At 49.7% G+C, this 17533-nt stretch overlaps 1 protein-coding gene across 2 annotated transcripts in view; it reads right to left on the reverse strand.

The window, feature by feature from the left end:
- Window positions 1-17533, reverse strand: part of Ksr2 (kinase suppressor of ras 2) — a 346736-nt gene that overhangs the window by 96832 nt on the left and 232371 nt on the right. For both annotated transcript variants that reach the window (XM_021642767.2, XM_021642759.2), the window contains exons 6-7: window positions 8332-8401; window positions 5176-5259 (exon numbers count right to left, since the gene is read on the reverse strand). In XM_021642767.2, coding sequence (XP_021498442.1) covers window positions 5176-5259; window positions 8332-8401 — 154 coding nt within the window. The remainder of the gene's footprint in view (window positions 1-5175; window positions 5260-8331; window positions 8402-17533) is intronic.

A 17533-nucleotide genomic window follows, 5' to 3' on the forward strand; every position in this document is an offset into this window, starting at 1 on the left:
TGAGCAACTCAGCTACCACTCACGCTCAGATCTAGGGCTTTCGTTGGCCCACCCCAACATCTACTCCATCGATGAACTGCTGGAGTGCATGAAGGGTCCTATAGATGCAAAGCGGCAAGATCTCCATGACACAGGGCAACAACAGGATAGCTGAGAGGCATCCTGATGGGATCCAGTATTGATAGTGCATCAAACGACAGAGGCCTCAAACCGAACCAATCACGCATTGCAACGAACATTTACGAGTAAAGATATGTGGACAAAAGAGGGTACTGTGGGACACACTGTGAAAACACTGCAGCTTTCACGACGAGATGTTCAGTTGTCGTTTTTATTGTTATTGTTTTCTTTTCTCTTTTGTTTTCTCTTGGTGGTGGTGGGGGGGGGAGAAGGCCAAAAGGGTATAGGGCAAAGGGGCAGGACCATGAGTGGGATTAGGATGCATGATGTGAAATTTACAAAAAATCAATACAAAGTTTTCTTTAAAAAAAAGGAAGGAGAGGCCATTGAGGGGTTTCCAATAAATGAGACCTCGGGGCTTTGGCTTCCCATGGAAGGAGCTGTGGGGAGGCTGGGACACAGAAAATACTGAACCAAGAGCCGGAAAGCCCGACAGCATCCCCCTGGCTGCTGAGTGCACACTGGTGAGATGATGTGGCGACAGTGCTGACATCCGGCTACTCTGCGCGCGGCTCCCTTCCACACTTCTGAACCGATTAGATGAAAACGCCTCCATTTAGATAACTGGAAATTGCTTCTCTGAGCCTTAATTTCCTATTAGCTCATTAATCTCTCTATTCAGCCTCCCAACAAGACAGCTGATGATAATTCCGCAGGAAGTGGGCACTTAAGAGGAGAGTTGTGGAGGGGGAGAGGGCTAGGCACGAAGGAGACGTTTCTGCTTCCTGGGTGGAGGGATATCCCAATGTTAATTTGTCAAGCTGGGAATGGTGTGAGCTTTCACTAATTAGCACTCCTCATAATGGGCCAAGGAAAGGAGGAGCGAGCACTCTAGCGGGCAATTACCTTGTCTTTTTCTTTTTAACAGTTTTAGTAGTGACTTCTCTCCTGGCTGTGACAAAATACCCGACGACAAGGGCAAACTTAAAGGAGGAAGGGTTTGCTTTGGTTCACAGTTCGAAGGGATACAGTCAGTCCGTCATGGTGGGAAGGCACGGAGGCAAGAGAATGAGGCAGCTGCCATGTGGCATCCACAGTCAGGAAGCAGAGAGAGATGAATGCTGATGCTCAGCTCACTTCCTCCTTTTTATTCCATCCAGGGCCCCAGACCAAGGGATGGTGCATCCAACACTTGAGCTGGGTCTGTCCACCTCAACTGATCTAACCTAGAAAGTCCCTCACAGACACTCTGGGGGTATGTTTCCTAGAGAGTCCAGATCCTGTCAGGTTGACCATCAACAGTAACTGTCTTGTTGAGGTCACTGTTATTAAACCATTTTAGAGAGAAAGAGAAATGGAGACACAGACGTGATCACATGGCCAGCTGTGGTGGCATCAGGAGTCATAGGCACGCCTGCCTTGCAGCCTAGGCTTCTGATCGTACCTCCTTTCCATGTGTCCCACATACATATGTGAATTTCTGGGCAGATGATGATAGACAAGAGCCGAATGAGAGGAGAGCTTGAACTTCTCAGACACCTTGAATTAAGCCTGTAGCCTCTTACCATGGCCCTTCCTATTTCCCTCCCCACCCCTCCCTTCCTCTCTCCTTCCCTTCCTTTTCTCTTTTTCCTCCTTTATTTCTCCCTTCCCTCCCTTCCTCTCTCCCTCCTTTTTTGTATCTTTCAACAGTGTTTCCCTATGTGGCTCAGGCTGCTCCAGACCCTCCCGCCTCTGCCTCCTGAGCACTAGGATGGACGTCTCCGTGCATGGTGCCACGTCTGCTGTGTTCTTCATAGTATCCAGCACCATCCAGTGATTTTAGCCAAATTCACTTCATTCACCATCTACCTATCTCCCACCCACCCAGCATACAAAATCTACCAGTTCAGGGACTTTGTCCATTTGATCCCCTGCCATTGCTTCTAGTGCCTGGAAAACCCCTTTGGTACATCACATTAATGTTTTAAAATTAAACACCTTTAACCCAAAAAATTTGATATCCAAAATGGCCTCCAATTTGAAACTTTCTGATCACCCACTGGACTACAGGTGGAGCACCCCATGCTGAACCTCAGCCCACCAAAACCACTACCCAAATGAAGTTTGGGTTTGGGGTTTAGACTTGGCTTTCATCTCCAAGGCATCTCATATATGCAAAGGTTTTCATTAATATTCCAAAGTCAGAATACATGTCAAACCTATAAACACTTTTGGTCCCTACACTACAGATAATGGCTTCTTAACCTGCAATATCAAGAACCCAGCTGGCAAATAGTAGTTGAATAACTAATGAAACGGTCTTGCCCACTTTTTTTGAGAAGTGACCTCCAACCTCCTTGTTCTCAGGATCACCTCTCTAAAATGTCACCGCCTCTGTCCGTTTCTGTCCTTCAGTTCCACTCGGACTCACTTCTCTGCTGAGTGTTCTCTTAGTTCTCTGACCATGGAGCCTGCATATTCCCCGTTCCATCCTGCACCCAACCCTCCTACGAGCCCATTCAATGTGTCCACATTTTTTTTTCAATCCTTGAGAACATATGCAAATAAATGCCCACCCTCTCATCTTAACTGATGCTCCCTGGGAGGCTTTCTCCCTTGGATGAGTGTGGGTTTCAACTGACAGCCTCAGGGCATGTGTATAAGTATATCCAGAAGCTGGCTTTTGTTTCTGTTGCAGCTGACAGAGGTATATGGTCGGGAAAAAAACATGCCAGGACACCATACTAGCTGCAGCAGCAACTGTTACCGTTGAAGGGATGAGCACATTAGTGAAATCACAGGTACCATCCAACCAGAGTTGGTCTCAATTCTGACCCCACCCCTCCATGTACCAGGAGCTATTTCCCACAAGATGGAGTGAGGGGTGGAGGGGAAAATGTTCCTGGATAACAGTATGACGAAAGGGCATTTCAATGACTCCTCCCAGTAGCCCTGCAGTGGGCACCAATATCATGTCCACTCTTCAGAGGAAAAAAAAAAGGCCAAGATCACAGGCCTCTTAAGAGTTCAAGCCTAGCATCTCTGCGTGACTGGCCCGCTCTCCTGTCCCCAGCCTCCTCTCCCGACCCTTGGCAGAATCTCAGGCTTTGCTCATTACCCCTAGAACAGAAAGCAGGGAGGAAAGCTGCCTCTGGGTCCCACCTCTAGTGCTGAAAATTGAAAAGACTTGAGAAGTGTTCAGCCTCACTGACTCCTGGCTGTGTCCCTGTCACCTAATTACTTGACTTCAAAGCCTCCACGCAGCAGGTGTGAGGATGTGAAAGCCATTTCCCCCACAAAACACAGCATGAGTTGATACAGTCATGATGGGTCTCCAAGGCAGCAGGTGTACTGGGGAGATCAGCAAGCCTCTGAGACGGACCTAAGCACCTGCCCCATCCATCTCAGAGTCAGAGAGCTGAGGGGCCACCTGAGAACCTGGGACCACAGAGGACAGCAGCTCAGAATGCTAATATGGAGCAATTACTGTCCCAACAGACCTTAGACCATGGAGCTAAAGGCTCCCCAGGGGCCGGAAATAATTAATCCTCCTCACTGGCCAGGCTAGCAGGGAGCTCATTTTGGCTGACTTACTCAGGTGAAGCCACCAGACAGGCATTTTGCAAGATACCTGAACAGGCCCAAAAAAGAGAGGAAGAGGGAAGGAGAGAGAGTGAGAGTAAGAATGAGAGAGAAAGAGAGAGAGAGAGACTGACTTTTACCAAGTATCTCTTATAAAAAAGACACATCTACCTCTGTCTTTTTCATACAGTCAAATTGCTTTGTGAATGTTGGACCTTCTGTGAATGGGTAGGTAGCTAACACATATGTACAGATATATACAGAGGGACATATGAGGGACAGAAATGTGAGGTGGCTTGCCCATGGTCACACAACTACTAAGTGACAGGGATAGGATTTAAACCCTGAACCTGGTTTAATATGTCTCCCAAAGCCATAGCTGGTGTCAGTGTTTTCTCTTACCATCTCCCTGACATTCTGTCAGACACAGGGAGAATGGGCATGGGGAAGGAGTGGAGGTCTGGGTGGTCCCCCCAACCAGAATCAGCATCCAACATAGAGCCACAGAAAGAAAAGTAGCAGGCGTTAAGGGGCTTGAGTTCGAGTCCTCCCTCCTCCTTCTGAGCCATGACTTTTCTAAGCTGAGATGCAATTTTTACATTTATAAAACAGGGAAATCATAACACACATTAGGAGACGGCACACAGTGAGAGAGAAGAGAGTAGAAAGAACACTGCAAACTGTCAAAGGGATCCGGGCTGGAGTCATGCTCTCAACTGTCTTCATAAATTAAAAAAACAAAAACAAAAACAAAAACAAAACCAGTTGTATTGGACCAAGCCCACTGTCATTTCTGAATTGTCTGTGGCTGCTTTCAAGACACAGGAGTCCATTTTTCAGCAGCTGCAAGGGACACAATGAGGCTCTGGAGGCCCATGAAGCTTAAAGAGTTTATTACAGGCCAACTAGAAGAAAAGTTTGCTAACAACTGATCTTCACCACCGACTTAGTTACTTTTGCTGTGATGGGACACCTGGAGCAAGGAAAGCTCAGGGGACACTTTCCACCATGGTAGGAAAGCCTGGTGGTGAGATGGTGAGGGCCCGTCGCAGGGGCACTGAGGGAGCAGAGAGGTTCGGGGCAGAAAGGGAGCTGGCCTAGGACAAATAGCTCTTATTCCTATAGCCCATGTCCCAAAGGATCATCAACTTCCCAAAACATTAGCTGAGAACCAAGTGTCCAGTCACATAGGACTGTGGGAAACCCTTCATTTTCAAAACCATAATAGAGTCCCTGAGCTCTAGACAGCCTGCCAGCCCCAGGGCACGGGAGGAGCCTTCCCACCCTCTCCTCTCAGCTCTGGCTTTTCTCAGAACTGTTCTCCTCGACCCCACACCCGAACACACAGCTTCACCTGGGACCCTTCTGAAATACAAAGGAAATGTCTCTCCCCAGAGTGAAGAACTCATACTCCCCGGAGCGTGCCAACGTCCATCGCAACGCTGGCTGACATCTGCATGGTAAAAAGTCCCCTCAAGGGAAATCACTCACTTGCAGTTTTTACACTTGAGGCCAAAAAGCATCCCTTTCCCGCAGACGGTGCAAGTCTGAGACATCCAGTACTTGGTGGAAAACCTGTGAGAAAAAAACAGGAAATGTCCAAGGTGAGGCAATGGCCGCAGGCCCGCCTCCAGCAGGATGTACCCCTAGAACAGGAAGCCTATAAGCCCTGCCTGTAAGTCCAGCCCTGCTTCTTCCGGGACAGGTGATAATTAAGCTTAATCAAGTTGCTTAAACCGTGAAGCCTCAGTTTCCTTGCCTCTAACGTGGGGGCAATCATGACAGCATGTTGAACGTGCCGTGGCATCTGGCACATAGGTAATGCTCAACGAACTGGCTGTGACAGTCAATACCTTGAGTGTTCATTGTGGTCATTCATTCACTCGGCAAACCCTGCAGGTGCCCTACTGCATGGGAAGTTCAGTTCTATAAGAGGGTAATGGACCACCAAATTCAGCAGCAGGGGAGAGTTGGCCCCTGCCTTTTCAGACCATCGGCTCATCTTCTGCCAGTCGCTACCACCGGCCGCAAAGGCAGTGTGGAAGTCCCCACACGTTTCGGTCACCAGTGCAGGCTGGAAGTCATCAGATTAACTTGCAGTTCACCCCCTCCCCCGTGCTTTGGTGTGCCTTCTGCCTTGAGATAGGAGACAGAGGAGGGGCTGGACCGGGCGAAAGCATCGAAGGTTCCCAGGTCACAGTTAATTTTAATTTTCAATTTGTGCCACCGCCGGCCGTGGTTGTATCTAATCTCTACTGCCTCCTCCGAGTGTCAGCGGGAAAACCTGGACGCAGTCATCACGGTTATATAACTCAGAGACAGGGAACTTTGACGGGGGGGGGGAGGGGAGGCCGCCTCCCTCTGCTGTCCCATCGTCTTGCGGGATTTGGGTCAGTCCCTCGAACACAGTGAGCGAGCTAGCCAGGGAGTCAGCGAGCAAGTGAGCGAGCAAGCGGCAGCCTGGAGCTACTACAGCTAAGCAAACAGCAATATTCACAGCGGAAGTGTGGGCTTGCCGATATTCCCTCTCCAGCTTTGGACTTCGGCTTAGCTAAGCCCCTTTGGGTCTTAGAGGGGCTTAGCGGGTCTATTCTGCAAGCTGGGCTGGCTCAGGGGAGGGGATGGCAAGAGACCCTTTGGGTAGCGGCACAGGAATGGGGGCGGGCAGGTGTGAAGGCCCGACAGCGGCCTGTTTTCTCTCCTCTCCAGCTTGTCCTGCCCCCTGGGTGGGTGATCTCTGTTGCCTGGCTCTTGCTGCGATAATTCTAGTGAGGGTGAGATCGGCTGCTGCTGGTGGTGGTGGTGTGTTTTATGAGACTGGCTTTTCTGAAGCCCAGGCTATCCTTGAACTCCTGACCCTCTGCCCCAGCCTCCTGTGTGCTGGGACTGCTAGTGTGCGCTACTAAACCCAACAACAACACACAGGAATGGGATGTTAATGTCACTGCTTTACCAGGCTGGGACTCTGTCCTTCCTGACATCTGGGGGGGGGAGTGTTTTGCAGGGCAAGACTGAAGAGTTAACAGACATCAGGAGGACCTCGCCTCATCAGGAAGGTAGCTCCTGGGACCAGGATTGTTAATTAATCAGCCTGCTTCACTCTCCCAGACACCAGTATCTGAAGCTCGGGCAGCACAGGATTCCATAGTGCAACGGTGACAAAGCCTAGGGGCGGAAGCCAACCAGCGGTGTGGCTGGGCCACAAGTGTGACCAAACTCCAGGGGTGGCTGGGCCAGAGAGGTGGCTAGTAGAGATGGGGAAATGGACCACATGGCTAACCCAGGAGTGCGCTGGCTGATGGAGGGATTGCAGCCAGCTCAGGGATGGAGCTGATCCAACGAATGTTTCACAGGGCCCTCATCGCGCCTCCCCTTCGCTCCTCAGCCCAGCCTCTGGTCATGTCTCAGCCTGGTCGCTGACATGCCTGTCACTGTTTCTCATGGCTACACCAAGGTCTTCCTGTTTCCAGTTTTGACGTTTTTCTTTCGGAGCTGTTGATGAGCTGTCACGGAGGAGGGCCCAGTCCAGCCTTGCCCCAGGCTGAGGCAGAGCGTCTGTGTTGTTACCTGGTGTTTCTCCCCTCGGCCCTCTGACAAACCTCTGGGGACTGTCACCATGTGTCGGCAGACCCTCTGCTAACTGGCCAGCTCCCCAGGGGCACGTGTGTCCCGCAGTGCTGACACTAGCTTTCTGCACAGTGCAGAGAAGCCTCCATGAAGGAGCAAACAACAAGTCCAGCTGGTCCGAGCACAAACACTCACCAGGGATCTCAGCCCACATGGGCTGAGTGAGCATCATTAGCTTTCAGTCCCTTCCTTATCTGCCTCAGTTTCCTCATGTCAGTGACCATCCTGGCCTGACTTGCCCTACTCTCCCCTGAGGCTATGAGGAGCCTGGGGCAGCCTGTAAAAGCAGAATTTGGGAGAGTCGAGAAATGGTTGGAAACAACTTTCAGCCATGGAGGACGCTAGGAAGGGCCTGCTGTTCGCCTCTTGGCCTGCTGCTCTGGGCTAACCTCTAGCAATGAGCTTAGCGGGCTCTCTTGAGTTTCCTGAGTAGACAGCCCCAGGGTAGAGCCTGAAGTACTTTATGATATCAGGGAGGTGTGTGCCTGGCCCTTAATGCATCATCTCATTTATAAGCAGGATGTATGGACTTACAGAATTTGGCTTAAGTCCCGATAAAAAGAAAGTTTCTTCTCTAACTATGGCTTGAGGTCACACGCTCTGTAGCCCGCAAGACTTGTTTCATGGCTTGTCAGTTTAATGTTATTTCTTTAAAGGTTTTGGTTATGATATCCCAGAGTCTTCCTTTGATTTCTCACATTGTATGTTGTGTGCTTTTTAACAATAAAAAAAAAAATGGCAGTTAAGTAAAAATGGAGCCTAGAGAGGTTAAGTCATTTCTCGAGGCTGCAAAGCTTCACCGGGAAGGACTAGAACCTGGGTCAGCCTGACTATAAAGCTTCTGCTTCTGACTGCCCAGTGTGGATTTGATAAGGGCAAGGCTGTGATGCAGATACCCTGGTCCAGCAAAAGACAGAAGGGCACGGTGGTGTGGGAGCTGGGGGTGGACACGGTCCTGGCATCCATAGGCATCAGCCTCCCCCTCCACACCCCCTCCCACAGGCACAGCCTCCTACCTACCTGTGCTTGATGGAGTTGCCAAGGTCTCTGCGTGGGATCTGCGGCGACCATCGCGGCACAGAGAGAGTGTCTGTGGGGACAAGGAGAGAGGGGAAGGTCAAAGGCTGAGCCTGCTCTGCCTGGGCCCCGGAGATACAAAGGAGCGCCATCCACGGGTTCCTGGTTGCATCAGCCTGTAGAGTCATGCCAGGGGGAGCCTCAGTTTAGGTCATGGGCTCCACTCACAGGAGGTTCCCCGGGCAGGGCAGGCAGCAGTTGTCAGTAGAGGCAGGGTGTGGGGAAGCACACCAAGTCGTTCCAGTGCTCAGGAGGAAGCAGGAGGAGCCTAAGCTCAGCATCATTCTGGGAGAAACAGTACTAAAAGAAAAGAAGAAAGGAGGAAGAAGCTGGATATGTGAAATGGTGGGATGGCTCAGTGGATGGACGAAGGTGCCAAGCCTGAGGACCAGGGTTCGATGCCCGGGTCCCACATGGTGGGAAGGAGCGAAATGACTCTTGCAAGTTGGCCTCTGACCTCCACACATGTGGCCACACACATACGCAACCAATCAATTGATCGATCAGTTAATTGGTTAAAAGTTATGTTTTTGTAATCTAAAAATAGAAGAGATGGGTGGGCACTGTAGAAAAAAATACAGCTGAGCATGACCTCAGTTTAACAGTACTTAGCATGTGCAACGTGTGGGCTGAGGGACTCCCATGCCAGCACCCTCAGCTGAACACACGGAGAAGCTAAGGCTTGGAGAAGGGGAGTCACTTGCCTGAGGCCATACACCCCCACTCCGCACAGTAGCTGGGAACCACAGTAGGGGGTCCCCAAGCCTGCATCCTGGCACACAAAGTTGTAAGGCAGTTGATTCCTCCCTGGAGTCCCCCTCTGCAACACTTCCCTCACCGCCCACATGAGGACTTACTTATCATTTTATGTCACATACTTTTGTTGTTGTTGTTCAAATATTTACTTCAAAAGCCCAGCATGGTGATACGTGTTTGTAATCCCAGCACTTGGCGGCAGGGGTAGGGGGTGAGGCAGGAGGAGGATGGTGAGCATGAGGCCAGCCTGAGCTGCATATAACAAACGCACAAGCAAAAGCAGAAACTCTATATGGAGAACCCTTTGTATACTGCAGACAGCGGCTTTCAGAACATCAGGCTGGGTGTGGCCTAAACTCATGCTAGAGCAAGCGCGGGAGTGCGGACGCCTCGATGAACGCAATGAAGAAGGAGGTAATGGGTGGGTAGATACGTAGGTAGGATGAAGGAGCATGTGGGATGGAGAATAGACGGATAGGGGGGCAGCTAGGTGTATGAATGGATGATGTCTAGTGGGTAGATGAGTGGATGGATGGATGGGTGGATGGATAGACAAATAAGAATAAGAAAGAAACAACAAAGCACACAAATTGCAGACTGGGTGCCTGGCACTGGTTTTTGTTGTTGTTGTTTTTGTTTTGTTTCCCTATCCACCCCTCTTCCTCTTTTTCTTTCTTTTCATGCCTTTGGCTAAATCTGAGCAAACCACATAGTCACAAATGACCAAGTTCTCCATCTTCTGAAACCTTGATCACAAGCCCCTCCCCCACTTCACTGCTCCCCTCACCGGCCTCCTGAAAGACCTTGCAGGCAGCAGATATAAAACAGCAGCTGCCTTAGACAGACAGGGAGAGGGGCAAGTGGCCAACTCTGTGCCAGTGCCCACTTCTCGGCCAGATGGATGGAGCCTGCTGGGGGCGTCAGGGCTGCATCTGCAGCCCTTGATTGTTCATAGCCATTGTCCTGGAGCGTGCTCTCATTGGGGAAGCTGGGCATGTCAGAACACATCCAGGAGCATTTAAGCCCAGCCTATTCTCCTTCTATCTAGTGATGGTCAGAGCCATCTGAAAGCTGTTTTCAGAAACCTCTACGCTGCCCTCGAAAAGATGAGGCCCTTTTTTGCATGGGCTGAAGATTTTTCAAGCCCCAAATGCTAAAGAAAACTGAAGAAAGAGGTAGTATGATATATCCATTAGACCCACAGCCTGCAGAATGTTTGCAGTTCAAAGCCCACTTTACAGCTTATTTCTGTTTCTGGGGAGATGAAATAGAAAAACAATGTTCTTTAAAAATATTTCTCCACTTCGGAAAAAAAAGATAGCACCTTCAACAAATGGTGCTGGTCTAACTGGATGTCTACATGTAGAAAAATGCAAATAGATCCATACTTATCACCCTGCACAAAACTAAAATCCGTGTGGATCAAAGACCTCAACATAAAAACGACACACTAAACCTGTCAGAAGAAAAAGTCAGGAAGAGCCTTGAACTCATTGGCACAAGAGACAACCTCCTCAACAGGACACCAACAGCAGAGGCTCTAAGATCAACAGTCAATAAATGGGACCTCATGAAACTGAAAAACTTCTGTAAAGCAAAGGAACAAAATGACAGCCTACAGCCTGGGAAAGGATCTTCACCAATCCTATATCTGTCAGAGGGCTAATATCCAGTATATATAAAGAACTCAAGAAGTTAAACAGCAACAAATCAAGTAATCCAATTAAAAAATGGGGTAAGAGCTATACAGAATTCTCAATAGAGGAATATTGAATGGCAGAGAAACACTTAAAGAAATGTTCAACTTCCTTAGTCATCAGGGAGATGCAAATCAAAACGACCATGAGATTTCATGTTACACCCATCAGAATGGCTAAGATGAATAACTCAAGTGACAACACATGCTGGAGAGGATGTGGAGAAAGGGGAACTCTCCTCCACTGCTGGTGGGAATGTAAACTTGTACAACCACTTTGGAGATCAATCTGGTGCTTTCTCAGACAACTAGGAATAGCACTTCCTCAAGATTCAGCTATACCACTGCTAGGCATATATCCAAAAGATGCTCAAGTATACAACAAGGACATCTGCTCAACCATGTTTGTAGCAGCTTTATTTGTAATAGCCAGAAGCTGGAAACAGCCCAGATGCCCCTCAGTTGAGGAATGGATACAGAAATTGTGGTACATCTACACAATGAAATATTACTTAGCAATAAAAAACAAGGAAACCATGAAATTTGCCGGTAGATGGTGGGAACTGGAAAAGATCATCCTGAGTGAGGTATCCCAGAAGCAGAAAGACTCACAGGGTATATACTCACTCATAAGTGGATACTAGACATATAATATAGGATAAACATACTAAAATATGTACATCTAAGGAAGCTAATCAGGAAGGAGGATTTTGGCTAAGATGTTCAATCCCCATTCAGAAAGGCAAAGAGGGAGAAAACAGGGAACAGGACAGGAGCCTACCACAGAGGGCCTCTGAAAGCCTCTACCATGCAGGGTATCGAGGCAGATATTGAGACTCATAGCCAAACTTTGGGCAGAGTACAGGGAATCTTAAGAAAGAAGTGGGAGATAGTAAGACCTGGAGAGGACAGGACCTCCACAAGGACAGCAACAGATCCTAAAAGTCTGGGCACAGGGGTCTTTTCTGAAACTGATACTCCAGCCAAGGACCACTCATGGAGATGACCTGGAACCCCTGCACAAGAGGTAACCTATGGCAATTCAGTGTCTAAGTGGCCTCCATAGTAATGGGGACAGGGACTGTCCCTGACATGAACTGATTGGCCTGCTCTTTGATCACCTCCCCCTGAGGGAGGAGCAGCCTTACCAGGCCACAGAAGAAGACAACGCAGCCACTACTGATGAGACCTGATAGACTAGGATCAGAGGGAAAGGGAGGAGGACCTCCCCTATCAGTGGACTGGGGAGGGGCATGGGTGGGGAAGAGGGAGGGTGGGATTGGGAGGGGAGGAAGGAGGGAGGTACGGGGGGTACAAAGTGAATAAACTGTAATTAATAAAAATAAAAGGAAAAAAGTTATCTATCATTGCAGCATGGGGGAGGCACGGAAGCCCTCGTGCATGCGTGTGCAAGTGCGCGCACACACACACAGACACACACACAGACACACACCTAGGTAGTGTTCTCGATGTCCATAAAATAGGAGCTTCCACTCCCTTTAGAATATCTGGAGATTTCTGAAGATATTCTTGGGGTATCATATTGAGCAAAGGAGTTTGCTATTGGCAGCTAGTGGGGTGAAGCCAGAGGTGCTGTTTAGCATCCCATAATACACAGGTCAGGCATACAGTCAAGAAGTTAAAGCACCCAGAGTATCACGCGCACCAAGCTGAGACTCCTGATCTGGAAGTTTCCGCAACTGCCTCCCCTAGAAAATAACGCATGCTCAGATGACCCAGGCTGGGGGTGGGGTGGGGGTGGGGCGGGGCAAGTCGGCTTGGGCTATGAGCGTCTCCCATTAGCTCTGTGTGGTACTTAGTCCCCATCCGGCCCCTTTGCTCAGGGCAGACGCAATTAAGCTCCGGGGCTGGCTTTCATTTCCCGGGCTAGGCTGGAGGGCTGCATCCTGTCAACTGCATTAAGCAGCGAAGCCTCATTAGTCTGGAGCCGTCACTCCAGGGCTCGGCTTCGTCTGTGGGCGTGAGACTCGGACTCCAAGAGCCTCTCTCTGCTTCCTTTGTTTGGGTTTCATTAAACTTGCCGATGCGAGCCTCAGAGTGAAGGGAAACTGTTGAAAGAGAAGAGGAGAGGGGGAAAAAAAAGATCCTGGGGAATGGAGGCCTTATCATAACAGGGAAGGCAAATAACATTTACGGCAATTAAACTGATCTAGAAACTTCTGCTTAACAACCAAAGCGTCTATTAAGATGTCTCCGTGGCCGGTGCAAGCCTCTTTCCCGCTCTAATTTTCTGATAACAAGACAGTCTTGCTCAGCGCTGCCTTCATCTCAGGGGAAGAATAATGGATGCCTGAGATATTCCCCCTCCCGGCAAAGGAAAGAGAAAGTTGGGAGAAAGAATGTCCTCAGCCCTAGGTTAGGGTGTGGAAGCTCTTTAAGAAACCCAACGGAACAAGGGACACAAACCTGGAGTCCTTTGAGATAACCTTGGCAGTCAGAGAGTCAAACAGAACACCTCACGGAAGAGCGATGTTAATGAAGTGTCTGCATTACATAAATTTTTTTGTTTGGTTTGGTTTGGTCAAGTTTTTGAGACAGTCTCTGCTGCGAAGACTAGGCTGGCTTCAAACTTGCTTGTAGCCCAGGCTGGCCTTGAGTTCATAATGCCGCTGCTTCTACCTCCCAAGTGCTGGGATTCCAGACAGCTACCGCTGTCTGGCCCACATGATGTATGTTTGCTATAAAGCTTCAAGCTCTGATCTGGAGGGTCTGAAATCAGGTGTGGGGGGGTGGGACATGAGAGGTATGAAAAGATATCAGACAAAACTGCAGGATGAGAAAGCAGAGGAAGAGAAGAATGCAAAGGGAAAGAAATATGGAGAAAACCAGAAATGAGAAAATAGAAAGCTGGCTGTGGTGGCCCGCAATCCTAGCCACTGCTAGGATGAGGTCAAAGGCTCACAAGCTCCCAGGCAGCCTAGGCTCTGGAGTGAGTTCAAGAGCAGCCTTGGTAACTTAGGCAGACTCAGTCTCAATACCTGAAAGTGAAGGGGGAGGTGGGGGGTGGTGAAGCCTGGGGATTTGATTCAGTGGGGGTTTGCTTGCTGAATGGGAAGCCCTGGGTGCTTCCCTAGTAACAAAGAAACAAGAAGAGGGGAGGGGAAGGGAGGGACAGCCAGGAGAGGGGAGAGGAGGGTTGGGGGAAGGAAATAATGAGAGCTTTCTGGTGAAGGTCACTGAATGCCCAGTGCCATTGTAATCCAAGGTCCTCACACATCCTCACTGAGTTCACACACCACATCCACTATCCCGCTGGAGCCACGTGTGGTGCCAGCCGTGGCACCACGCGTGACAGTGTACAGATGTTGGCAGCCTATCAGCCACCATCCTCTCCCCTCTGCTCACCAGCAAGACACTGAGAAGTCATCCCATTTGTCCAAGGACAGGTGAAGCAGCTAAGACTCAACAAGCAACAGCCCATTTTCCTGGTGGGCACACTGAGGCTTTACCCAGCAATGCCTCCTACCGCCATCTGAGATGAGCAGAAGAGGGGATGAATTCCAACCCGTTTTAAGCTCTTTGGAAACTGCCAATGGAAATAAAATGCACCCCTCCTCTGGGTCAGGTTATCTGCACCTCGGTTTACCCGTGAGACCCTTTGTAGACCTTCTGAGCTATAAGGATGTGGTCTCTAAGCTACTAGATTTGTAGTGATCTGTTACTGCAACGGTACAAAGCCCCACACAGCTCCCGTCTTGCGCTAAACGTGGCTTGGAGAATCAGCGACATAACGAACAGTATAGGCAAGTTTTCTATGCTTCAGAATCTCCTGGGGAAATAGAAAGCGAGTGACTGAACAAGAGAGAGCCTTCTGGAAAGACAGAACAGTCCAGACTTCGGAGTTTTAAGGCAATGGGAACTTGGGCTTAAACTCTAGTATAGCTGTAGGCTGCACCTGGCATTAGAAATTTATAAGCTCCCTGGTGGCCAAGGGGAGGAGATCCAGCCTGAAATTACAACTTTCTAAGGTGAGAACAGAAGAGAGCCAGAGCAAGCTAGCCAGAGAACAGCCATGTGGGTAAGCTCTGGGTTGGTCTGAGAGACCCCGCCTCCGTGAGGCAAAAGACCGTGATCAAGGCTGATTTCCAACATCAGCTTCAACACACGTGGAAAAAGAAAAAGAATCCTTGGTATGAAAGTAAAGGCGCTAACGCCATCTCCAATTTACAGATGGCAATTTGAGGCAGATCTAAGACGTGGCTGCGGTGAGTCCTCGCCGGCCCCTGACCATCACAGCTGCTTCGTGGTCTGACTGGAGAGCTGCATGAGGTCATGTGCACCGAGCTTTAACTGCTGGACTGCTCCGGACAGAGCTTCAATCACTGCGCATGTCCCAAGTGAGGGCGGCCTGTATCTGGCCCCTCTACAGTGCTGTGGCCTAGTACCTGACAGGAAGACTCAGGGAGGTGGGATTTCTATCCCACCTTCTAGTTTTCGAGGGTCTCAGTCCGTCCTGGCAGAGCACGTGGCTGGAAAAAGCTGCCCTCCTTCGCGGGCAGTCAGGAAGCAGAAAGAAACGAGCTGGGTTGTGCACGTCAGTGCTGCTCCTGTTGACCCACTTCTGCCTCAGGAATAAGCACAGCCCTGGGAAACCGTGTCCAGGGAGCACAGCCATCTTGTTCAGAGTCGCCAGCTACTGCTGGGCAGACTTCTGAAGCCAGTTCCTATAAACCCTAAGCCATGTTCCCCATCTATCATTGTGTCCCCTTCTGAGGCAAATGTGACAATCATTTTAAGCACCGAGCCTTCCTAGAGTCGGCATGGATGAGAAGCAGTCCGTGGAAGTCTCTAAAGCCCCTGCAGAGATGAGGCATTCCTAATCTTTCACCATTACCATGGAGATAAAGACCTGAGCGCAGAACATTAATACGAACAGTCAGCATTTATTGAGTGCCTGCTGTATGACAGGACCCACGTTATGTAATTTGGATTCAGGATTCCATTTAATCCCATGGTTGCATGTTAAGTGGAGAAGGCGAGGTCTGAGCCAGAGAGTCGATATGGAAAAAAAAAAAAACATAAACAAAATTGAAGTTCCAAACGGTCCCTTTCATTTCAGGGATGAGACGGATTGAGTGACAACTTAGCCACATTCAGATAGGCTAGAAAATTCTCTGAGCCCAAAGATATCTGCAACTAATAAAACTTAAACCATTAAACCTTCCATTTGAGGCCACAGGCCGGGCACCAGCCGAGTCGCACTGATCTATCTGAGGTACCCAGCAAGCCTTGACTAAAGCTGCCCATACCCTCCACACAGCAGGTGAGAACCCTATTATCGTTAATATCCAATTCAAATATAACATATCAGATCTAAAAGCATTTTAATTATGTGCTGTCTCCAAAGGTCACAGCTCTGTGATGCTTTGGGAGCTGATTGGAGTTTATTCATGGACTAAGACCTAACTTTCTCCGTAGACAAATACAGACCATGTCCCAAGCGCCAAACATCAACCCAGAAGCCTCCTGACAACGTCACATGGGGCCACACAGCACTGGCTAGTGTCTTGGCAAAGACCGGGTGTGAGGACTAAACATCACTGACAGGCTGATGGCCTGGCTTGCTGGATAAAGGCCTTTGTTACCCCAAACCTGACCACCTGACTTCAGATCCACATGGTGGAAGAAGAGAACAGACTCCCACAAGTTCTCCTGAGTGCTGCATACATGCCAACCCCCAGCACACAAAATGAGTCAGAATCAAAGAACACTGGGAGCCAGCTCACCGGGTAAGGGTGCTTGCCACAAGGCTTGACAACCTGTGTTTAATCCCCACAAGGCAGAAGGAGAGAAGTGCATGCAAGCACACACACACACACACACACACACACACACACACACACACATCATAATTCTAGAAGATTCACTGTCAACCTGGCTGGGTTTGGAATCATTGAGGAAGCCAATCCGTGGGCACGCCCACGTGGGTGCTTCTGGGGAGGTTTAAATGAGGAGGAAAGATCTACCCTGGATGAGGTCGCACCACACCGTGGGCTGTGATCCCAGACTGAATAAAAAGGGACACAGGAGAAAGTGATCTGAGCACCAGCGTTCCTCTCTCTCTCTGCTTCCTGACTGTGGGTGCCATGTGACCAGCCACCTCAGGATCCTGCCGAGTGCCTTCGCTTTGATGGCTGCAGCCTCAAACCATCAGACACCGCAAACCGTTCCTTCCTGAAGCTGCTTCCATTGGGTGTTTTGTCACAGCTATGTGTCCCCTGCACCGTGGATTCTGGCGCCGTGCTATAGAGAAAGCCATGGCAGAAGGGTTGGCGGTGATGCTCGGATGAGATTTGGTAGAAATGCCTATAAGGATTTGAGAGGGGCTGCTGAGGACTCCCTGTGGCACTGAGACCAAGTAAGAGGCAACAGTGGAGCTACCTGTCTAGGTTTGGGGGTTTCTGGCAAGAAGCGACTTGAGGGAAGAAGGGTTGACTCTGGTTTCCATCATGCGGGACAGTCGGTCAGCTGGTTAGCCGGCTTGTTCACAGGGCCAAGAGGGAGAGTCGGGACAGGAACGGAAGCTGGGCTATCATTGTCAATGCCCACTTCCCCAGAGACCCACATCTTCCAGCCAGGGCACCCTCCAGGAGACTGTAGGACCTTCCAAAACAGTGCCACCAGCTGAGGATGGACTATCCAATCATATACCCAAACCCCAGCATGAAATGA

This window comes from Meriones unguiculatus, chromosome 4 (assembly GCF_030254825.1).
Source record: "Meriones unguiculatus strain TT.TT164.6M chromosome 4, Bangor_MerUng_6.1, whole genome shotgun sequence".
Lineage (NCBI taxonomy): Eukaryota > Metazoa > Chordata > Mammalia > Rodentia > Muridae > Meriones > Meriones unguiculatus.